The sequence below is a fragment of the Phaethon aethereus genome (genome assembly GCF_964289735.1).
Source record: "Phaethon aethereus genome assembly, chromosome: 4".
Taxonomy (NCBI): Eukaryota; Metazoa; Chordata; class Aves; order Phaethontiformes; family Phaethontidae; genus Phaethon; species Phaethon aethereus.
The window spans coordinates 36,646,227-36,670,369 of record NC_138578.1 but is presented as its reverse complement, the minus strand read 5'-3'; the positions used below and the strand labels follow the sequence as shown (position 1 = coordinate 36,670,369).

Genomic DNA, 24,143 nt, shown 5'->3' with positions numbered 1-24,143 from the left:
ATAGCCAATAGGGAAAAAATATACTTTTAAATTTATTTAATCTAATTTAGGGAGGCTCCAGTACAACTACAACCATCACAATGCTTTAATAAGACTTCGTGATGGTTTTTGTGTTTTTGCACTGCAAAACATCTGCACCAGAAACATACTGGGGCGTTCGGTGCACAACTGCGTGGCAGCAGCGAGGCCTCCTTCTCCAGCAAAAGAGGAACTGAAGCAGAGCCTCTTTCAGTAAAAATAGTAGGACCAGAAGCTGAAGTTCACTTTGTACTGAGTTTTGGCAGTTCCGCTTCACGCTCTGTTTGGTTGCGAGAGTAATATATTCTCACACCTACCATCTACGTATAAAGTTACGTTATAATAGTGAACACTACTCACAGCGGGTCTCTGCCAGTAGACGGTTTGTTGCATTTATTCCATGTTAGGTAACTTCAGAGCGTTTGTCACTAAAACAGCTTACAAGCTTGTGTATTAAGTTATAAGTGCCCTCATGTTTCATACCCAGATAACTTTTGTATAGTTTTTTAACACACTGTTCATCTCGTTGCATTAGCTTGCTTTTTTTAAAAGCATGTCATGCAGCAATGTTAAAGTTACAAATGTCTACCAGTACAGTAGATGCCAAAATCTGATCCACTATACTTTGAAGACTAACAAAAAGGACAAATATTAAGATCCAAAGTTGAACGATTAATGAGATCTTTACACAAGATAGATGAAAAATAACTTGTATACATTGCTGCATCAGATAAAGAAACCTTCTGATTTCGGAGTAGAAACTGTAAAGATGGTCACATTTAGGATTTAAACAACTTAGTTACTGCGTACAGGAAATTGCCCATTTGACATAAAAATAAACAAACAAACAAAATATCTACTGCTCTCCTAAGTACAGGCAGGTCTAGCCTTCTGCATTACAGTTCTTCCAGGTGGCAGTTATTACGCTTGCATTCATGTGCGTATCATTTTTGTTTTATTTGGTAGGAAACATTCAAATAAGTCAAAATTTGAAAATCAACCACATGCTCACTAAAGAGGAAACAGCCCTCTACTTTCGCTTGCTTACACATTTCTCTTACTTGCCATCCAGCTTTTGACCACTTGGTTTATGCCTGTAGAGTTCACATATAGGTTATGCACAGCAGTGTCTAAATATCGAAGAGAAGAAACCAAACACTTCCCCCTGCTTGTAACAACATACTTGCATCTTTAGCAGCAAAAGAGAAGGAAAATCAGACAAAGAGGTAGGACACATTATTTTCAATGGAAGAGGTAAATCTAAGGCTCCTTTTCTCTGATCAAAACCTGCTTTCTCTTCTCTTTTTCATCTCAAGAGATCAACAAAACAGGTAGCCAGCCCTCCATTGCCTATCGTGGCTTGGAAAGCAGCATCAGCTGACAAATCTGTGTCTCTGATTCTTTGAGGTCAGGATGGGTGTTTGCATGTATATGTCCCTGCTCTGGATACTCATGCTATTCTCAGACAGCTCACAGTCCTGTTAATAGAAATAAAGCAAAAGATTGCAGTGATTGACTCCTACCCTCCCCATCAAAGTGCTTTGAAACATGTAAAAAAGAAAAGTTTGGCTTCTTTTTGAAAGGAAAAGGAAATGAAGGTCAAAGAGAGCATAAAATCAGCCCTACATGCAAAGGGCATTCATTAGCTTGGTCAAAAAGAACAAAAAATAAAAAGCAGCAACTACTTACTAGATGCAAGAGAAACAGCAACAGCCCATAGCTTCCAAAAGAGCCTTATCTAGGCTTATCAAGATGTAAAATGTCTCCTAAAAAAAAAAAAAAAAAAAGCCATGCTGGGGAAGGCTCTTATTTCAAAGGGGCAAGAGCAGAAAAATTGCAGCACAGCAACCAAGGCTCAGCTGTGGGTAATTTTGGCAAGAGGGAAGAGATTGCCCTTCACCAGATGGCTACATATGAAGTAACATGGGTGATGATCCGGGGGTGGGGGGGGCGGGAAATAAGGAAGAGGTTTTTCTAGTAAGTCTTAGTCTGAAATAAAATGTAGGCCACTCTGACAATTGTGTTTTTTTCTTCTAGGTGGTAGCTGATGGTTTGGGGTTAACCTCCATATGATGAGGAACCCGATTAGAGAAAATCATCATTTCTCAGTTACTTTTGAGAATTCTGTTATTGTTATTTGAGATTTAAAAAATAAATATGGAGGCTGTGTTCTGCTGATTCACGTTGTAGAAAACTGATTTTCAATGGATTTGCATCTGTGTTCAGATAATGCTCTCATTTCACCACTTCACTCACGAATTTTGCACTCCTCTAACTCAGTGAGGTGCAGGCAATTATGTGCTCTGGGACATGGGGTGGCAATCAAGAATGTCAGTCAGAGAATTGCCATCCTTGAAAAAAACATTCCTATCCTGTCCTAGCCTATCCTACCCATTTTTCTCAACACAAAGGCAGGAGTCTAGCATATCAAATGGGGAAAGAAGGAAAAAGCTTATTAGTGTTCTGACTCTGTATATTCCCAACGGAAATTCTGACTATCAGGTACTCAGCTGATTCTTATAATGCAATTTGCTTGCCATTGGAAGCTGTCCATTGATGAAAATTAAATAAATATGATATAGCTGGATAAAATCGTTCTCCCCCAGCATAATAGAAATCTTGAAATATCTGAGATAGAAAGGCAGATTTGTCATGGTCTCTGAACAATCTCAAACACAAAAGCATTACTTCTGGTCTCGTAGGTGGTTGCCCATTTTACTGATTATGTATCTTGTATCATGTGGCAGTCATGTAATGAGAACTTACTTTGGAATATAGTTGAAAAATGAAGCAGCGTACTTATGACAGCATTGATTTCTCTACCTAAGTAATGAGGCAAATCTTGAAAATAAGGTTATTTGGTTTACTTAATATAGAAATCCCTGCCAATTTCCAATATACTATCAAGTATAAGCATATTAATTTAAACCTTAAAAAAAAACAACCCAACAGCTGATTTATTATTTCTTTCATGCATATGTTTTTGAGTATTTGAATATGTCTACATCAAAAGAAACTAGATTTTTAGAGAGCCAGTTGCCAAGTTAACGAGTTCTGGTAAGGTCAGTCTGTCACAATAAATCTAATTATTACACAGTTATTTTCTTTATGTATACAGTTTTCACCATATGCTATAAGAAGGAAAGGATAGTGGAATAATGCTGTTCTGTTGAACTTGCTGTTTGAATCTGTTGAATTCTTACTCGCTCAGAGTGGGGGGAATGTTGTGATGGAAGCAGAGGACAGATGGACATTTTTCAGTTGGTGCTTGTATGACCTATTTAATCTGCATAATTAGAAAATGGGAAAGTCTATGACGCTGATGCTGACTTCACTTCTAGGTCTTTCTGAGCTCATTTAAAGTACAGTAATGAGAAAAACATTTTACCTTTGGGCAGCAATCTGATTTGTCAGGAAATTCCTCTTGCTATGATGGGTGAATGAGGAAAATTTGGAATAACATGATCCAGATGTTAAAGCTCCCATTTAGCAGCAATGCAGATGTGTTATTTTATGGCATTGTCCAGATGGTGACCTTTCAGTATTAATAGTAAATCAATACTGGGGTTTTCATCTGTATGACTTAACTCCTATCTTTGTCCTCATTTACATGACAAAATACTCATGCATTTCATGTGGGGACTAATAGTATTAAAATTAGCAATCTGGAAGACATAAAAATCAATAAGGAAATTGAAACAATTACTGCAAACAATATATACCGATTGATCTGATAGCAGCATCACCTGAGAGAAGATAATTGAGATACCATTTTTTAATTGAGATACCATTTTTTAATTAACCAGCATTTCATTTTGCAGCTAACACGATAAACAAAGTTCTATTATAGATTTGTATTAGAAAGTAGCTACTCTACTGAAGAGGTGTGCCTGCTCAGTTTTGGCTTTGCCACTTAAATTCGGATTTTACTTTCAGTCTACTGAAGGAAAAAGCAACCCCGGGTACGTAAGCACGTTGGAGGGGGATCGCATTGGACAGTAGCAAGGCAGGCAGGCAACGGGGAGCCTTTGGTGGCCGCCGGTGAAGGCCAGGAGACCTCATGCTCTGCGATCAGGGACGTGTAGGGACCGCTCACCCGTGGCACAGGAGGAGCTCTGTCACTTTTGTGGTCACAAGCAGCAGACTGCGGTCCCGTAAAGCCAGGGCTACAGGGTGGAAAAATACATAACAGGGATGTGATCTAATGAAGTTGTGTCACTGTCTTTTACAGGTGTTTCTAGCTGTTACTTTATTTAAACTTAGATTGTGAAATGCCAGTTTGCTCAATAGTTGCATGCTGTTTGGGGTTTGAGGGGATTTTTTTTAAGAGTTTCTCCTTTTTCTGAGGAGAAGAAGAAGGATCCAGTCCTGTTTCAGTTGAAATCTGTGGCAAAACTATGTTCAGTTTCACAAGGAGTAACACACATTCCCTCAGAATGTTAAGAAAAGAGATTCATCTTCCATGGAAACACCTTTTTACTTTAGATGGAGTGTGCTTTTTGTTCGCTTTTAAAAAATCCCCCCGCTCCAAAGCAAACATAAATTTGAAAACCATTTCCCCTCAGGTTTCTTTTTTAATTTTTAGTAACCTTTCTGTAAAGATGCAGGAGCTAACTACAAACATATATTAAAGTCAGTCTTGCTTTACCTTTGTCATCATCAGGCTTCCACAATCCCAAATCCACAGCTTATTAATGTGATCATGGAGACAACTGACATTACAGGGCTTTTGACTCTTCAGTGGGTTCCCAATATTTGCTTATTGGAAAAGAAGCAGGGTATTTCATCACTGTGGGCAATTCAAGCAAATATACCTATTAAGCTTGATATAATTTCATTCAGAAAAACAGTTTAAAAGTTTAAGCCACAGCATTTTCTTGTGCTGTAGAACTAGTTTTTAAGAAAAACCTTCAGTAGTGCGGTCATGTAACTGAGCAACATCCCAAATGAATGCAGCCAAATGTGCCTGTCTGAAAGTTTACAAGAGCAGCTTTAAGGCTCAAAGGCCAAACTGTCTCCACCGGTTGCTAAAGTTCGTGCATCAGCAATAAGATTTTAATTATTTCTTGGTAACTCTGTGCATCCTGGCAACAGTAAACTAAGACAACTGTAGCTGTTTTCGTGCTGTCCTTATCTTTGATGGCACTTAAAATGCGTTTATGCATCCTTGACTTTCAGCAAATATTTTGTTGTTCTTTGGCTTCTTTTTTCGTGTAAACTTGATCTTGACAGTTTTACAAGATCAGTGGCATACCAACAAGAAATTTGTCTAATGACATCTGTGCAGTCTGCGGGAAGAAAATTTTTGTGGATGTAAATGAAGAAGGGGATCATTGAAAATACCTACCAGCTGTCCTGTAATCATGTGTATCCTTTCCATGCAATTATGGAACTGTTGCTTTCTCCTCTTTTATGCCGCATTAAAAATAATAACAACGGCAATAAATACCAAGAAAAAAAGGAACCAAAGCCACATTCAGAAACAACATAACACAGAAGTAAAGATAGAAGCCTGAAATGTACTTCGGTTCTGTGACACAAGTTGAGGCCACGGCGCTTTTTGACAGACAAACCGATGCAAGAGTGGCCGTAATCACAGAATCACAGAATCACAGAATCACTAGGTTGGAAAGGACCTTCAAGATCATCAAGTCCAACCATTAATCCAGCACCACCATGTCCCCTAAACCATGTCCTGAAGCGCCACATCCACACGTTTTTTGAACACTTCCAGAGATGGCGACTCCACCACCTCCCTGGGCAGCCTGTTCCAATGCCTGACCACCCTCTCAGAATCCTACAGTTTGAGACCGAAATCCGCCTTCCGGGTACCTGGTGCGCAGCCTGTGCGGGTGTGCCCGGCACGGTGTCAGGCCAGGCGCGATGACCCACCGGTCAGCTCTGCCAAATCAGGCACCCGTGTTCTGCAGAGGATTTCCTCCAGCCGGCCCTGGGGCTGTGTTTGCTGGCTGGTTTTAAGGCAGATGTGGAACCCTTCTCAAAAGACGGCGCATACGTACGAATACCAGTCTGGATGTTCAGGACGTTGGATTCAACTTCGAAGTAATTCTAAATGTTCTAAAGAATTTGACGTCATTTGAAACTGATTGGTTATTAACCAAGGCAGTATCCATAATCAGTCATTAAAATTAGCTGTTGATGGCTTGACTAGGTTTGCAGATGTAGGCACTGGGCGTTGTTTATATGTGAGATTCCTTGACAATACACCTGATACCAGGTTTCATGCATTCTGCATCTGTGGCTGGTGCATTGCTGGCAAGAACCAGACTTGCCCATACTGCCCTGAGAAGGCTGATTTGAAGAGGATGTTAAGCCCATATCCTTAAACCCATATCCTTTCCCTAACAATTGTGCTTTTGATTTGGGTTTTCTAAACCGTAGCCTGATTACTGGCTAATTCTTGTTTTGATCTGCAGTGGAGGGATGAGATGGCCATGTTAAATAAATGGAAAACCCATTATTATTAAGGAACAATTATATTTAGGAAAGATGATAGTTTTGTTTGGCTTTATCTTATCTAAGACCCCAAGCAAGCTAGGAAAAGAAAAGTGCGTATATATTTTCCTTCCTGATTTTAAGACATCCGGAAATCATTTTTATAATGAGAGGAACATTTTAAAGAATGTAAATTGCAGTTTTATACAGACCATACAGTGGATTTTGCTCTTTAATGAAATAACAAAATTGATACAATTCACTTTCAGAACAAGTGCTGGTTTTTCCTCCAAGTAAAGTAAAGTAAAGGAGCAAGTAAACGACATTTTTCCTTTAGCAAATGAAATAATAGTTGAAGATCTGCTGCTGCATCTGTAGAAACCTACTTGAGTGGAAGCAAAGTTTGGCTTACTTTTCTGAAGCCTATTTTAACCATATGTGAGGAGGATATTTAAATTTAACCTTACCCCAATAAAAAAGGAGGTAAATTAAAAGAGTTGAAAGGAAGGCATTTAAAATTTTTAACCCAATACTTTTTCTTTGATTCTGGCTAAGAAAAACACTAAGATTTACATATTGTTGCATTTTCTCTCCAGTTTCCTTAACAAGAGATTAGGTGGGAGTGCACACGTAGTGTATGGACAACTTTTGGACTAGCTCTGCTATCTGGTGGTTTGGCAACCAGCTGCTATAGGCATCGTCCAAGGCATTAATTACTCACTGGGTGTAGAATAAGATTCACATTATTAGCGAGAATGCAAAGTGTTGGATATTTGCCTGTCTACAATAGTATGCATATTCTGTACTTAATTTTAAAAGACGAGAGAAAATAGCAGTTAGTTGAACTCTGCTGTGCTATATATCCTTTTGCAGGATAGTGCCTCTTTTTGCATTACAGCAAGACTGTACAGCACGTTATTAAAGCATTTTTTTATTTTCTCAAAGTAAGAATTAAAAGAAATTGCTACCTTTAATGAGAAAATTATGTTAAAAAAAGCCCAACTATTTTCTTAGTATGAATATTCCTTAAATAAACAGGAAAAGAAAGCGTCAAAATGTTGTTTGTTTCACTATTAAATATATTGATAGTGGCTTCCAGTTGAAATTCTGACTACAGAAAGTTGTGCAGCAGATAAGGACAATTTTAAGTCAGATAATGGCTTTGTATACAGCAAATTCTGAAACATTGCACCCAAATAGTTTGATCATTTGGTTAGCTTTTTTCCCCCTCGCCGCTTTCAAGAGCTGCTGTATTGTAACTCGCGCATCTTCCAATGGCCATTTACAAAAAGCTCTGACCACAGCAATGTTTACAGTGTGCCCGGTAGTCAGATAGGCCTATATGAGGAGGTCCTGTATTATGTCCTCCTTGACTTGCTGTCACCATGTTCAAAAGTCCCAGCTTCCAATAACCAGCTCCTCAAACACAGGAGGATGAAGTTCCGATCCCTAACCACCAATTCCATATGTTGCTATTGCTTTTAAAACAAAACAAAACAAAACGAACAAACAAAACCAAAAAATGAAAAAAAGAAAGAAAAAGCAGATCAAAATGAATGCATGTCTTGCTGCTTAGCAGCTGGATATTTGACATCTGTACTATCCTGCCCACACCATGAGGAACTGAAACACAGCGTGTTTATGCAAGAATGGGCAGTTCTGCTTAGGAGTCAGAGAAGCTGGTCTAAAAAAGTAATTAGCCTAACTGAAGTAGCTTTTTAACTCAGACAAAATATGGTCAGTATTTTAATAGTCTTTACATCGTCATTAGAAATCAGAAAGACAGATTAGCTTAACTTACACTTTAATATGTATAAGAATAAAGCAGAGATTGCAGGAAGCCATCTACAGAAGAAGGTAAGGTTTAGATGCTAAAAATAGGAAACAATGCAATTAAAAAACCCTTAAGTAAATGAAAGAAAGAGCAAATCTTAAGTACATAGAAGGAAGGTGGCTTTGCTTGCTTAGATGAAATAGCAAAGTAAATAATTCTCATAACGCGTTATGTCTGTGTTCATATATGCAAAAATGCACATAAACAAATCTTTCTCTTTGCATTACACTGTCAGAGTTGCCTAATTGTGGGTATAACGGAAAAATGTTTGTCCTCAGCCTTCTCAATGACTAGCAAAGGACGGGGGTACTTCTGCTCCCACTGACACGTTGGCTCTGTGGAGAGGAACCTTGTAAAAGTAGTAACATGACAGGTACCTGTGAGATGAGACTTCCAATGTACCAACTCAGTTACAAATCCTGAGATGTTTGAACAGAGATTTTTTTCGTGTTAGATGCCCAAGACCAAAAAACAACAATGAAAACACTATCTTGGACATGATCTACTCACAGATACAGCAAAATGCTGTAGGCATTTCCACGTGAGGGCTTTTAAGATCTACTTCTGCACATGCCTGGAAATGCCCTACACTGTGCCTAAGCCCTGAACCGATCCAGAAGTTAGTTGTCTCTCTGGCCTACCAGATTCAAGCTGTTAGGGTTCATCTGGAACTTCCTGTGGCTGCAAGGCAAGTGTCACCTAAAATACCCCTTTCTTTTTAGATCATCTGTGAAGGAAGAGCCTGGTGCCAGTGTCTCCCATTTATTCCACTTCTTCAGCAATTAGACACCTTGTCCCAGCAATCTTCTTGAGAAAACATGGCCCCAGCTGACAGCAAACACGTCTCAGGTGGGATGCTCTCTACCCACTGTGGTTTTGTGGACTACGTTTACAGAGAGCAAAAACGTAGGAAACACCCTTTTCATGCCTGTCCTAAGGCTGTTGATCAGAGAGAGGGGTATGGTGTTGGATTCAAAGACTAATATATACAGTGTTTCCCATGTTCTAGCTGGGAATAGCTTAAACTCCATTTACGCAAGTCAGAAGAGTGTTTGGACCCTACTGTGAAGGATCTATTCCCACATATGCTACAATGAAAGCAGACAAATCATCCATAGGTGTCTTCCACCAAGAGAGTTGTCTCCCATAAAACATCTATGTTACAACAGCCACTGCCACAGTGTGAAAGTGCATTTTTTCATTAAGCCTTGCAGCCACAATGCTCAGGAGATCTGGACATTAAACGTAACAGTGATTGAGAAATACTGCTGAGAATCAGTCCTGAGATCCACTAACTAGGAGAACTAGGACAAAAATCCTTGCTGCATCAACTGATTTCTATTGCATTAGATTAGAAGTGGTTTATACAAAGAAGGCAGAAATGCCTCTCTCCTAAAGCTTTTGCAAAGATACAGATATATAAACTACATAGCTGTATATCTAAACAACTTTCTGTCATTAAATATTTAAATGAAGCAGCTTTTGCTAACACTGCTGATTCACGTGTGTAGACAAGTGTTGTGGTTTAACCCAGGAAGGCAGCTCAGCACCACACAGCCGCTTGCTCACTCCCACCGCCGTGGCATGGGGAAGAGAATGGGAATGGTGAAAGTGAGAAGACTCGTGGCTTGAGATAAAGGCAGTTTAATAGGTAAAAGCAAAAGCCGCGCGTGCAAGCAAAGCGAAATGAGGAATTCAGTCAGTGCTTCCCACTGGCAGGCAGGTGTTCAGCCATCCCCAGGAAATCAGGGCTCCATCACGTGTAACGGTTACTTGGGAAGACACACACCGTAACTCCAAACATCCTCCCTTCTTCTTTCTTTCCCACAACTTTTATTGCTGAGCATGGCGTTTATATGGCATGGGACATCCCTTTGGTCAGCTGGGATCAGCTGTTCCAGCTGTGTCCTATCCCAAAATATCATGCACCCCAGCATACTCACTGGCAGCACAGTGTGAGAAACAGGAAAGGCCTTGATGCTGTGCAAGCACTGTTCAGCAATAACTAAAACATACCTGTGTTATCAACACTGTTTTGGTCACAAATCCAAACCACAGCACCATAGGAGCAACTATGAAGATAATTAACTCTATTCCAGCCCAAACCAGTACAACAATTCACGACCACAGCTACAAGAAGAAACTAATACCACAGCAGGTAATAGAATTTATGGTAGCTCATCTTTCTGTTCTCAAGATACAGATAGGTGATGGGATGAACATGCAAGGGAAACAAATACAGAGAACATTTGCTACATATTTAGCCTTTAATGTCCCTGTCTAGGATTTTAGAGCTACTTTCAAATTAAACCAAAACATCACCTGCTGCTCTTCTTCAAGAGGCCACTCCAGGTAGGTCTTTGTGTTCATGATCTTCCGCAGTTTGCAGAACCTCTTGGGAATCGCTTTGCTCTGGATGGGCTCCAGGAGGACGAGGATCGCTGCATCGTTGTTCTCGTCAAAGAGGCGGAAGTGTGAGAAGTCCAGCTCATACTTGCACCACTCGCTCTGCACAAAGTGCTCGGACAGCACAAAGAGCGTTTTGTGGCTCTTCTCTATGGAGTCAATGATGTTGTCCACAATCCACTTCCCGGGCACAAAGTCCCGCTTATGGAGGCAGAGCCGAAACGGGGGGCAGGCCTGCTCCAGCTCCCGCACCATTATGTTTTCCACCCAGTCGGAGTCGTTCTCGCTGTAGGAGACAAAAGCGTCGTAGCAGATGTCCTTCAACGGGGCTCGCTTGGGCTTCCGCTTAGCTTGGAGCCATGCCCAGGTCATTCTCAGGTACCAGACCACGTGGTACTTGTAGCCAATGGCCACAAGGGCGAGGATGACCAGGAACACCAGGACGCAGATCAACGACACCACGAGGGACCTGTGGCACTCCATCAGGGAGAGGTGCACGACTCCAACCTGCGCCCCTCTCACTGCCAGGGGAGAGTCACACACGTACTTGTCTGGCCACCCCACCAGCACCCTGGCTATCCCGGCCTGGTGGTGGATGAAGGAGAGGAATTCACAGGAGCAGATGAAGGTGTTGTCGCTGGCATCCAGCAGCTCTATTTTCTTGAAGGACTCAAACTCTTCCCTGGAGAAACTGTTGAGCTTGTTTCTTCTGATTGACAAGGCCACTAAGTTAGGCACAGGTGCGGCACTAGGCAAGGTCTTCAGCTGGTTTTTTGTGAGGTACAGCTCTTTGAGAAACGGCAGTTGCAGTCCAAACTCCCTCAGGTTGTTGGCGCTAACGTCCAAAACTTCCAGTGTTGGGGGAATGCACGTCGTTAGTTTAGGAATTTGAGTGCTGGAGAGGTTTAAATATTTCAGGGTTTTTGGCCATTCACACACATCTGGAATCTCACCAAAATTATTTTGGCTAATGTCTAAGAGAATTAGTTTTTTTAGATGAGACAAACTTTTACCTGTCATTTCTAAGTCACTCAGTGAATTCTGACTTAAATTTAGAGTTTGTAGTGAGTGCCAGCCACCCTGGCAGGCCGAATGCTCCAAACTCTGGTCTCCAAGTAAATTTGCACTAAGGTCAAGATACTCTAATGACAGAAGCTGTTGTGAAAGCCTGCATGGTACCAAAAACACCTTGGTGTTTTCAACTGTGACTTTGGTAAGAAGAGATACTAGTCTTCCCACAGCCTGAAGATCTGTAAACAAATAAAATTCTTCTATAGATAATTTCTCTATTGTCAGAACTCTAAGAGTCTGTGATTGGTTTGCTTGAATCTGTATTTCCCATTGTCCAGTTCCCAAGAGTCTGCAGTCTATTATCTCTACCTCCACTAATTTTGGCATGTCTTCTAAAATGCTGATAATCTCAGGCACAGTAGCATCTGTTAATAAGGCCTGTTTAAAAGAAATTTTCTTTGCAAAAGAAGATGACATGACTCTCAATAGTTGTATTTCGGCAGGTATACTGAATGCTATTTCTCTCACTTCTAACCAAGTGACGGAGTACAGAAGGTCCCTGACAATTGCTGAGAATATGTTAGTATTACTTAGGTTTATGATCATGTGATTTATCTTCTTAATTGATTTCAAACTTCCCAGCTCATACCAACTGAGATTGCCACCATCAATCCACAGCTTGTCGAGAAGGTCAATGCCCTCAAAGTTCCCGTGCCTTATCGTGGAGAACCACGGGTTGCCCAGGTGGAGAGAGCTCAGGTTCCTCAGGTTAGAAAAGGGGGAGCCTTCCCCCAGGTCTCTGTAGGAGTTCCCTTGAAGGTGGAGGTGCTGGAGTGAAAAAAGGTGCCCAAACCACGCAGGGGACAAGTGAGCCAAGCTGTTATTTGATAAGTCCAAGAGCTCCAGTTTCCCAAGGGAGCAAAACGAGTCCTCCTCTATTGAGCTGATTTCGTTGGACTGCAGCAGCAGGGCTCTCAGGTTCACAGCCTGCTGCAGATCCTGGGATCGGATGTGCTTTATCCTGTTGTGGGCCAGGTTTAACATTGTGATTTTGTCCGTGAGCCCGGGGGGAATGAAGTCCAAGCCCATCGAAGAGCAGTTGCAAAGCTGAGTGTCATCACATGAAGGACAAGCCTGCTTCAGCACTTGCTCTTCGGAGAGGTTTGCAGCTAAGACCATGTAGATGGTCCACACTCGCCAGGCGTGTGTAGTCATTATTTTGCCTAAAATATGAAATACAGTAGAGTAAATATAAAATGAATAGTTAGTTTTGAAGAAGCTATGTTTTGGATATATCTAAAACATAATCCCTACTGTTCTGTCCTGTTGAAGGCACTATAAATATATTTGGTTTTAACACTGTTCAGAGGTGAAACATTTAGTCAAAACAAGGCACATTGCACATAAATATTTCAGAATCATTTGCTAAATGCTAAGTACACTGAATTTACTCTTCCCTGTGGTTTCTAATTTTGGAATGAGGACTATCAAATTAATTAACAGCTGCACAAATCTTTTGCAGATTCAGCTAAATATCTGAATAATCACATCATTACTAATCTGATTCTTCGCCTGTTTAGAAAATAGTCTCCGTACATCCCCCCTCAGCCCCGCCTTAGGTCTTTTTCTTCTGGATCTGTGAATATTATCTTGTATATTCATTTTTAACTATATAGAATCTCCTGTATGTGTTTCAAATTCTGGTTACATCAAGAAGAGTCAGCGTCTTGTGGGAGATCTAATACTCCTTTCAAGCATACGTCTAATCTCAGTTCTGACAATGGGGAGAAGGGGGCCGCGTATCTTTCAGTCCCTTTCTTCATTTTATCTGTCTTTGGCTATTCTGATTGTAAATGTACTAGGAGCAGGGAAATAAATATTTTCCTGGATGTCTGTGTTGGCCATTGTTATCATGCTGCGATCAGCCCGATATTTGTTGAGGAAGCTTAAGATGGGAAAACTGACTGTTGCAACCTACAGACTTTTAGCGCTTCCTTTTTACTGCCACATCCTTCTCCTCTGCCGGTGCCTTTTTCTGCTTTGGGTCTCTGTGGCAGAGATGAGGTCAGGCCCAGCCACAAGGAAGAGCCAGGGCCTTTCAGATCCTCCTGCAGATCAGTTGGTTGGGCTAGATCAGCATTTTCCATCCCCACAGCTTGTTCCTCATTTTCTGGACTGAAATGATTCAAGAGGAGCCACAGAGCTGTGGATCTTGTGTCAATTCTCTTTCCCCTCACAGTCATGCCTTTCATAGTACTGATTTGACATGGCTTTTTGTGTTACAGAGCTTGCTGCAATATCCAGCCCGTCCTCACTCCTAGCAAGATGACTTTAGTTCTTCTGTCCTTCTGGGGAGTTGGTAAAACAATTCTCAAAACCTGAGAGGGCTGTTTTCTCTTCAAAACTCTTATTATATATTGAATTATAACCCTTTTATGGTTACGTTTTCTTGAAAAGGATCAAAGACCACTTTAAAGCATAACTTTCCCCAGTGTGTCACAATCCCAGCCCCATCTCAGTAGGTATCTTACTGAGGGTGAAAAGAGTGAACTGACCCCAAAGAAGCCAATGAACAGTTTCCCCAAAGATCATCATGGGCTCTGTATCATGTTAATAGGGTTAAATTTGCTCACTGAGGAGTATTTTCTCCTTCAGTCATCCCACTGAGACTCTGTACAGAAGATCTACTGTACCTTGAAGTCATACTCTAATTTGTTTTACAACACCTGACCCCATGCAGCCAGGTTCATACAGACAAGTCCTACTCTTTTAGTTGCATTATTTTTAGCAAGAGTTGCTTGAAATTATTCAAAAGGTGCAGAGTTAGCTAAGGTTGTTTGAGCATATGGGGAGAGGAGGAAAAGTTGTGGATATTTTTTTCGATCATTCCATCTCTTCCCACCTGACGGACTATAAACATTTTGACCTCTTGTGTTATTTTCCTTTAATCTCTGTCTCTCTCATGTAGAGCTTTGGGTCTTGAAGGACACATTCCTCTTCCCTGTCTTTAGATGCCCACAGCTGATCTGGTCACCCACCATGTCCTCCAACACAAATGGAGAGAAATAACTTTTAGGGTCAAGTCACATCATGTCCCTTAGATACTCACATTAAGATGTGATAACTCCAAGAGAAATGACCCCATCAACTTAAAATGGAGCACCATAGTTTAGATACCTAGAGATTTATGTATGTGAAACCCACCCAAAAATTGCAAACTGTAGTCACACTCACCTGCTGTCCAGCTGAGGCTCTTTCACAGGGCTTTTTTGGTCTTGCAAGTCTGGCTGATAACACAGTGCTGTAGGCCACAGAGGCAAAGCTATGAGTAAGATGAGTTTCACAAGCAACAAATTAAAGGGATTTTTAAAGTTGCCATCAAAGTGCTTACTGTTAGAAAAATAAACAACCAGCCAACCTGGCCTATCAAAATCTATCTGTAGGTAGGTTATTTACAGCTGGAAAATTGGCAGCACAGAAGGGAACTGGGCATGTACTGCGCTGGAAATATCGGCTGAGCCTAATGGCTCCCCACCTTACCAGCCTGAAACCAAGCAGGGACTGCAGTACTGAACCCCATTTGGTTGGGGCAGGCACAGGATGCTTTTCCTTATTGCCACTTCCCTGAGTGTCTTTGCCAGCTTCTTTTGCTGATCTGTAATGTGAGCAGACACTCAGGGAAATCCCATTCCCACCCTCATTCGTTTTCAGCCATTCTCTTCCCCTTCTCATTCCTGCCTAATAATTTGTCTTAAGACCCTGAGCTGCAGGGCCGTTTCAGATCTCTGCACTCGCTCAGAAATACAGCTCCACTTCACGATATCATCGCCTTACCAAGGAATCACTTCTCCCTGTTCTGCTGGGAAGAAAAAAAGCCACACAGGAATTGAAATTCAGCTAAAAATATGGAAACTTGCACAGATGCCCTCATACCATAAGGCGTTGTGATGAACTAACCTTTCGAAGTGTTGCTGGATCACAGACAAAGAGTCCGAGCCATCAGACATGCTCAGGACTACCTTCCCTGGCCCAGGCCAGTAAAAGTATTCGAAGAAACACGCGCATGTTCTTAGACAAAACCCGTGAGTGCCAACAGAATGAGGTTCTATAAATGCTGACAAATGCTAAAGGCGAATGTAACTGCTAAAAAAAAGCGTCCCAATAGTGTGCAAATTGACTGTAGCCTGGGGACTGCTACCAAGCTAAATAAGGGCTGGTAAGTTCGAGCAGTGCCATGGAGCCTGCAGCGGGAGGGTCGCTGGTTGGTGAAGAGCTCAATCCACAAGCAGACTGTTGGGTTGATGGTTGGACTTGATGATCTTAAAGGTCTTTTCCAACCTTAATGATCCTGTGATTCTGTGAAAGCTGCAGCTTTCCACTGCGTTGTGTGTGGGTTACATACGTCCTGGCTATCACCCACCAGCACTGCCTTAATAGCCAGTGTGTGTACGCACACACGCGCAGACATATTTAGGCATGCCCCTTTCTCGCTCCTGACACAGAGGATGTGCAACGGGGCAGGGTGAGGTGAGGAGATAGCTGATCCCACTGCCCCGAGGCCATTGCTGAACGAGCTCTTTCCTAGTTGAATTCCTAAAGCAAACGCAGCCCACCTTCACACCCAGCCTTTCCTGGGCAGCCGGTATCGACACACAAGTGGGAAAACATACAAACAGGACAAAGCACATACAAGGCAGCACACACCCCGCCACCCCTCCCTGAGGAAACTGAGTAGAAATGGCAGAAAATGACCTAACTCATCCCTTTTCCACTTGCTGCTTTCCTCTCTCCCCTTTCCTGAAGGACATTGCTCCCATCAGCATGTCCTGGCTCTCCCAGGCAGCCTTCCCTCTGCTGCCTGCCTGCCTGCCTGCCTGCCTGCCGTGCAGCCCTGCCAGCTGCCTGTGACTGCACCTGCCCGCTCCACTTCTGCTGGCAGCCAGACATCCCTCCCCGCGCCCGCGGGAGACGGCCCCGGCCCGGCAGCCCCACGCGCCCTGACCCCGCCGTGCAGAGGAGGAGAGCTCGGTGGCAGAGGTTAGGTGGCCTCTTCCCAGCACTCCCTCCCTGCTTCTTGCTCCGGCCTGGCCGCTCCGCTCTCTCTCCCTGCGTCTCCAGCCTCCGCCTGCCTGCAAACTCACCTCTGCGCAGAAAAGATTCCCGGGGCCTCCAGCTCCGGTGCCTGCATGCTGGTTAACCCATGTTGTGTTTCGTCTTTCTCAAGCCGACGCCGCTTTACCCAGCTTCCTCTCGCACCGCTGCTTCCTTCCCACTTCGCCTCTCAACCTTGGCAATGTAAGCAGGGGAATTCCCACCTAGGGGATCCGATTGGCGTAAGAGCAGTAACACTATCAGCCCTTTTAAACGTGCCGGCACGTAGAAGTCTGCGTTTATGGTATGAGCACACTGTGTGAAAGCCAAGGCTTCTCCTACCCCTCTCTCTGACCCAGCCTTTGAAATGACCAGCAAGACATGTTTTCCTCCTTACCTCTAGGCACGCCGTCTCCTAATCCGTTTTATCAGTGCCCAGTGTTTGCTATCGGATGATTCACTCATCACCGGAGTTCGGCCTTGATTAGCCCGTGAGCTGTTCTTATCCAAGAGAGTGAATAGAAAAATTCTTTTCTAGTAGGCTTTTGGACTAACCCTAGAGATACTGTTATAACAGGAAAGTAGAACTGAAAGTGGTGTTTGCAGGCTACACGCACAGAAACTATCATCTCATGTGTGTACATATGTATACACTTACACAAGGGAGTGTGAATATACACCTATGCATAGGGCATGTACACAGATATACATTTATATGAATGTGTACATGTATACCAACAGAGACACGTGTGTATAAGAAAATTTCCCCATTTTTCAAATACCCACTCAGTCCATATGCCAGTGCCTCGGTGTTTCACCACAAAACAGTTGCACATATGAGGTTTAATCAAGATTCATTTAGACTCTCCTGCACTTGAACTCCAGCAACACAAGCGAAGGGAAGCATGGAAGTGCCGAGTTAGAGAAACCCACATCCAACTGTATCCCCTCGGAGACGATTTCAGGTTTCCACTAGAATACCTAAAGCACAAGAAACCCACAACAGCTGTGACTCCAGGCCCTCAGAGTGGGACCAGATATCTTAATGTAAACATCTGTTATCTACCTGCTTGTCTAGATTCCCTTTATACTGGTGAAGAGCAATGCAGTAGTTCTAGGAGATACCTCATACTGAAGTAGAAAGATGAATTGCCTCTTATCAGTGTGATTTTCTGCACTGGTTATAAAGGAAGATACGTAGAACTGTAAGGGGTGCGCAGCCCAACTATTACTTAAATGTGCCGTGCAAAGTGGAAGAGCAGAAACAAGAAGCGAGCCAGTCTACAACACCATCTATCCTGCTCATTAGAAACACACGCTCGCACCCCACATGTAGAAGGCTTCAGCAATTTCTGTGGGTAGGTAGAAGGGAATGTGGTGGTGACCGCGGAGAGAAAAACAAGCATTCACAGGGAGAAAGAAGCCTAAGGAAAAAAAAAAACACAACAGTGATTTAAGGCCTCTGGATTTCACCACAGTGATTGTATATGGTGCCAGGATGCTTCCTTTGCAGGTGTTAAGTAAAGTCCAACCTGTGCATGGTGGTATGGACTCTGGTGTAACTAGCCAGAATAACAGACTTGTGAATGGAGGTATGTATTCAATACTGTCTTTTTGTGTGTTGCACAGAAATGGTAGGGTTTCGGAGGGCTAATTTTAATGTAAATCCTCAGGTTTTTTCAGAACTTAATTTTAATTACCCTGCCATGCATGATGGCACTGAAAATAAACTAAAGGAGAACAACAGACATGGGGGAGTATTGAAGCACTTAGCTTTTATTTTCATTTGTAAATTACAATGGCATTGTTAGGAACTAGTTTGGGCTCTGGTAACAGGAGGAAGAAGTACAGAAATAACCTACATTCAGCTAAATGTATGTAGAAAAGAGTATGAAGTCCAACATGGCTTCCAAATATCATAGTTATTGGCAGGGATTTTGAAAGATCAGCGTATCAAATCACTGGAAAGCCTAAAGTGGGTCTTTCTCATTTACTAAGAAGATAATTATTTATATAGACAACAAAGCAGGTTGTCCTTAGGCAGAAAAATAAGACAGAAAAATTTGCTTAGCAGGAAGAAACACTGACATATATCCTTTCTGGAATTATACTGAAACTGGGGCTGCCAACTTGTTCTATGACTTCAAGGCTTCTTTCAAGTTTTCCCAAAAGATCTGCTGCTGCTCTTCACCAGGAGGCCACTCCAGGTAGGTCTTTGTGTTCATGATCTTCCGCAGCTTGCAGAACCTCTTGGGAATTGCTTTGCTCTGGATGGGCTCCAGGAGGACGAGGATCGCTGCATCGTTGTTCTCGTCAAAGAGGCGGAAGTGTGAGAAGTCCAGCTCATACTTGCACCACTCGCTCTGCACAAAGTGCTCGGACAGCACAAAGAGCGTTTTGTGGCTCTTCTCTATGGAGTCAATGATGTTGTCCACAATCCACTTCCCGGGCACAAAGTCCCGCTTATGGAGGCAGAGCCGAAACGGGGGGCAGGCCTGCTCCAGCTCCCGCACCATTATGTTTTCCACCCAGTCGGAGTCGTTCTCGCTGTAGGAGACAAAAGCGTCGTAGCAGATGTCCTTCAACGGGGCTCGCTTGGGCTTCCGCTTAGCTTGGAGCCATGCCCAGGTCATTCTCAGGTACCAGACCACGTGGTACTTGTAGCCAATGGCCACAAGGGTGAGGATGACCAGGAACACCAGGACGCAGATCAACGACACCACGAGGGACCTGTGGCACTCCATCAGGGAGAGGTGCACGACTCCAACCTGCGCCCCTCTCACTGCCAGGGGAGAGTCACACACGTACTTGTCTGGCCACCCCACCAGCACCCCGGCTATCCCGGCCTGGTGGTGGATGAAGGAGAGGAATTCACAGGAGCAGATGAAGGTGTTGTCGCTGGCATCCAGCAGCTCCATTTTCTTGAAGGACTCAAACTCTTCCCTGGAGAAACTGTTGAGCTTGTTTCTTCTGATTGACAAGGCCACTAAGTTAGGCACAGGTGCGGCACTAGGCAAGGTCTTCAGCTGGTTTTTTGTGAGGTACAGCTCTTTGAGAAACGGCAGTTGCAGTCCAAACTCCCTCAGGTTGTTGGCGCTAACGTCCAAAACTTCCAGTGTTGGGGGAATGCACGTCGTTAGTTTAGGAATTTGAGTGCTGGAGAGGTTTAAATATTTCAGGGTTTTTGGCCATGCACACACATCTGGAATCTCACCAAACTTGTTTTGGCTAATGTCAAGATTAATCAGTTTAGGTAGACGTCTTACAGAATTTGCAGTCTGTTTCAGAGATTTCAAAGAGTTTTGACTTAGATTTAAAGTTTGCAATGAAGGCCAAGCATCTTCACAGATTGTCTCACTTAAGCGATTATTTACAAGCAAATTATCATGAAAGTCCAGATACAGAAGTGATGAAAAATGCTTCGCAAGTTTGCATGGTACCATGAAAACTCTAGAGCTTGCAATGGTAAGTCGTTTCAGTTTGTTTATTTGTGACTCCATACCTTCCAGGTCAAAAAACAAATGAAAATTCTGAATCATTATATTTACTACTGATACTGTTTCAACCAAACTTTCCCCACTGCTTTCAATTTCCTTAGTATCCCATGCCCCTTTCCCCTCAAGCACACAATCGATTGCCTCCAACTCTTGCAGAGATGTGATTTCTTTCAGTAATACTATTATTCGGCTAATATATTGATCTGTGAACACAGCATCTTTAAATGTAAGCTTTTGTATCCTAAAAGGAAGTGTAGAGTTCTGCACAAAGCTTTTTTTTTCAGTCTTTAATTTGATTTCTCTCACTTCTAACCAAGTGACGGAGTACAGAAGGTCCCTGACAATTGCTGAGAATATGTTAGTATTACTTAGGTTTATGATCATGTGATTTATCTTCTTAATTGATTTCAAACTTCCCAGCTCATACCAACTGAGATTGCCACCATCAATCCACAGCTTGTCGAGAAGGTCAATGCCCTCAAAGTTCCCGTGCCTTATCGTGGAGAACCACGGGTTGCCCAGGTGGAGAGAGCTCAGGTTCCTCAGGTTAGAAAAGGGGGAGCCTTCCCCCAGGTCTCTGTAGGAGTTCCCTTGAAGGTGGAGGTGCTGGAGTGAAAAAAGGTGCCCAAACCACGCAGGGGACAAGTGAGCCAAGCTGTTATTTGATAAGTCCAAGAGCTCCAGTTTCCCAAGGGAGCAAAACGAGTCCTCCTCTATTGAGCTGATTTCGTTGGACTGCAGCAGCAGGGCTCTCAGGTTCACAGCCTGCTGCAGATCCTGGGATCGGATGTGCTTTATCCTGTTGTGGGCCAGGTTTAACATTGTGATTTTGTCCGTGAGCCCGGGGGGAATGAAGTCCAAGCCCATCGAAGAGCAGTTGCAAAGCTGAGTGTCATCACATGAAGGACAAGCCTGCTTCAGCACTTGCTCTTCGGAGAGGTTTGCAGCTAAGACCATGTAGATGGTCCACACTCGCCAGGCATGTGTAGTTCTTGATTTGTGGTTTCGGTTGAACATTTTGCTATAGGAAACAGAAAGGGGAGAGGATAGTATCAATTTTTAGTTTTGAACAGCAACTGAAAACAATTGAAAGCCAATGCAATTTCATCAGGAAGTTCAGGTTCAAATTTTTTCATGTAGGAGTTATCCTGTGACATCAGTCTTCCTCTCCTACTTCAGCTGCTCAGTCCTGCAAACCTGGCGTGCTACTCATCTCTGGGGTACAGCCATGTCATGTCTCAACAGTCAGAAAGGACAATTCTCAACATCCTGCCTTTTCATATATGCATTGGCTATGGCTCTCACCTCTTACGTCTCTCACTTTACACCTCCTCTCAGCAACGAAGCTACAGCTGGATGTTTCATCCCTAAACATTGGAAGATGGTTAGATCATCACTGATCTGGATGAGGGGATTGAGTGCTCCCTCAGCAAGTTTGCAGACGACACCAAGTTGGGTAGGAGTGTTGATCTGCTGGAGGGCAGGAAGGCTCTACAGAAGGATCTGGACAGGCTGGATCAATGGGATGAGGCCAGCTGTATGAGGTTCAAAACAGCTACATGCCCTGTCCTGAACTTGGGTCACAACAACCCCATGCAATGCTACAGGCTTGGGGAAGAGTGGCTGGAGAGCTGCCTGGCAGAAAATTACCTGGGGGTGTTGGTCAACAGCCAGCTGAATATGAGCCGGCAGTGTGCCCAGGTGGCCAAGAAGGCCAACAGCGTCCTGGCCTGTATCAGAAATAGCAGGAGCAGGGAAGTGATGGTTCCCCTGTATTTGGCACTGGTGAGGCCACACCTTGAATACCGTGTTCAGTTTTGGGTCCCTCGCTACGTGAAAGACATTGAGGTGCTGGAGCATGTCCAAAGAAGGGCCATGAAGCTGATGAAGGGTCTAGAGCACAAGTCTTATGAGGAGCGGCTGAGGGAACCAGGGTTGTTTAGCCTGGAGAAAAGGAGGCTGAGGGGAGACCTTATGTCTCTCTACAACTACCTGAAAGGAGGTTGTGGCGAGGTGGGTGTTGGTCTCTTCTCCCAAGTAACTAGCGATAGGACGAGAGGAAATGGCCTCAAGTTGTACCCAGAAAGCTTTATATTGGATATTGGAAAAATTTCTTTACTGAAAGGGCTGTCAAGCACTGGAACAGACTACCCAGGGAATTGGTTGAGTTACCATCCCTGGAGGTATTTAGAAGATGTGTAGACATGGTCCTTAGGGACATGGTTTAGTGGTGGACTTGGCAGTGTTAGGTTAATGGTTGGGTGATCTTAAGGGTCTTTTCCAACCTAAATGATTCTATGATTCTAAATTCTCACAGCCTTCGCAGCATTATCCTGTCCATCTAGTATGGCTGCCCGTGAGGCAAAAGCCCGAACAGACCGTGTCTACTCTCTCAGCCCTTCGAGTGGGCTGTGGCTTCTGACACCGCAAACTTTCCTGGAAGAGATTGCGGGGCCCCCCCATGGAGTTTCACCAGCCTCAGGGCTTCTAAAAAGCAGAGCTATGTAGGCTACTGGCACACCCTTTTATACACTGTGTAAGCAATTTACATTCTTTACTGCAAAGGCAGAACAAGCTGATATGCAACCAAACAAGTCTATCACCCTTTTCTGTAAATCAACACTGGTAGTAGATGGGAATTGGATGTTACCGTCACCCTATAAACAGTGGATGTAATTAGAACAATACTGATTTTAATTTACAGAAGGGCTGTGTTTCCTGCCACGGGTGCCAAAGAACATTCCTCCATTGGCTACACCAGAAAATAAGTCACTTATTAAAGCTCACAAGCTGGTGTAAACAGCTCCAGTACTGCCGACAAACAATATCCCCAAATCCTGAATATGCAGGGAGTAAACACTTACCTTGTATACTGCCTGCTGTGTTTCAGTCTCCTCGTGTGCTGACCGTGTACTCTGGGATCCGTGCGGTCACCTCATACGTGCAAGTACAACAAAAGCTGGAAACCCTTTGGTAGGTATGATGGATGACAGTCCTGGAGTGAGAAAATAGTTCAGTTCGTGCTCCTCAAACTAAACTTTATGTTGACAGTTTCCCAACATCCTCTAACTACTCAGCCAGTGAAGCATACCAGTTTGCACAGCTTTTCTTCAGTGGCAGCTCCCCTAAGGAAACCATGGCTTCTGAAGAGTTTGGCATTTCCTGGCATACATGACATTGCCCTTCAAACTGGGATTTCAACCACTTCTATTGCTGCTGCTGACAGGGTATGCAAAAATGAAGGTAGATCGTATTTGCACTCTTTTCTTTGCAAGCTGAAATGCAGTGGCCGATATCTCTCCTCTCGTCAGTCATCACCCATCGCTGGAAAGGCTGATGCAACCATACTGCACAAGTCATTCTTTCACAATCACTTCCTCCAGCGTTAAATGCAGAAATAGTTCCTAGGCAGAACTGCATTCAGCTCCCTGTATCTCTACTTTCAATGCTTATTATTTGGGGGTGGGTGTTCACTGTACTGAGCAAGAGAACATCTCAGCACTGTCATGTTATTTTGTTGTGTGGGGTCTGTAAAATGTTATCGATAGATAGATTGAGATATGTATTATATTGATATTAATGTTGGAGTCAAACTGTTTAGCCAAAGAGAGTACTAGAGAAACACTCCGTATCATTTCATTTCCTAGGGTACGGCGTTCATATGTTATCAACAAATAGAAAATGTATAAGAATGGGAACGAAACTCTGTCTGAACAAGAAGACACAGTTTGAAAGGAAGTATCCCTCTGTAAACATCCAAGGCAATTTTGAGAGTGGAGGTTTGATGATATTTATTTTAGCCTGACTGAATGGAAACACATGGCTGGCCA

At 43.2% G+C, this 24,143-nt stretch overlaps 2 protein-coding genes across 2 annotated transcripts; both read right to left on the bottom strand.

Moving 5' to 3' along the window:
* Window positions 1–10,588: 10,588 nt before the first annotated feature.
* LOC309404292 (toll-like receptor 2 type-2) lies at window positions 10,589–12,940 on the bottom strand (the record flags this gene model as incomplete). Its single annotated transcript, XM_081998698.1, has 1 exon — window positions 10,589–12,940. One exon carries the CDS (start codon window positions 12,938–12,940, stop codon window positions 10,589–10,591), a length of 2,352 nt encoding a protein of 783 aa, XP_081854824.1.
* A 6,011-nt stretch (window positions 12,941–18,951) lies between these two features.
* On the bottom strand, window positions 18,952–21,330 carry LOC309404639 (toll-like receptor 2 type-1; the record flags this gene model as incomplete). Its single annotated transcript, XM_081999149.1, has 1 exon — window positions 18,952–21,330. One exon carries the CDS (start codon window positions 21,328–21,330, stop codon window positions 18,952–18,954), a length of 2,379 nt encoding a protein of 792 aa, XP_081855275.1.
* Window positions 21,331–24,143: the final 2,813 nt, after the last annotated feature.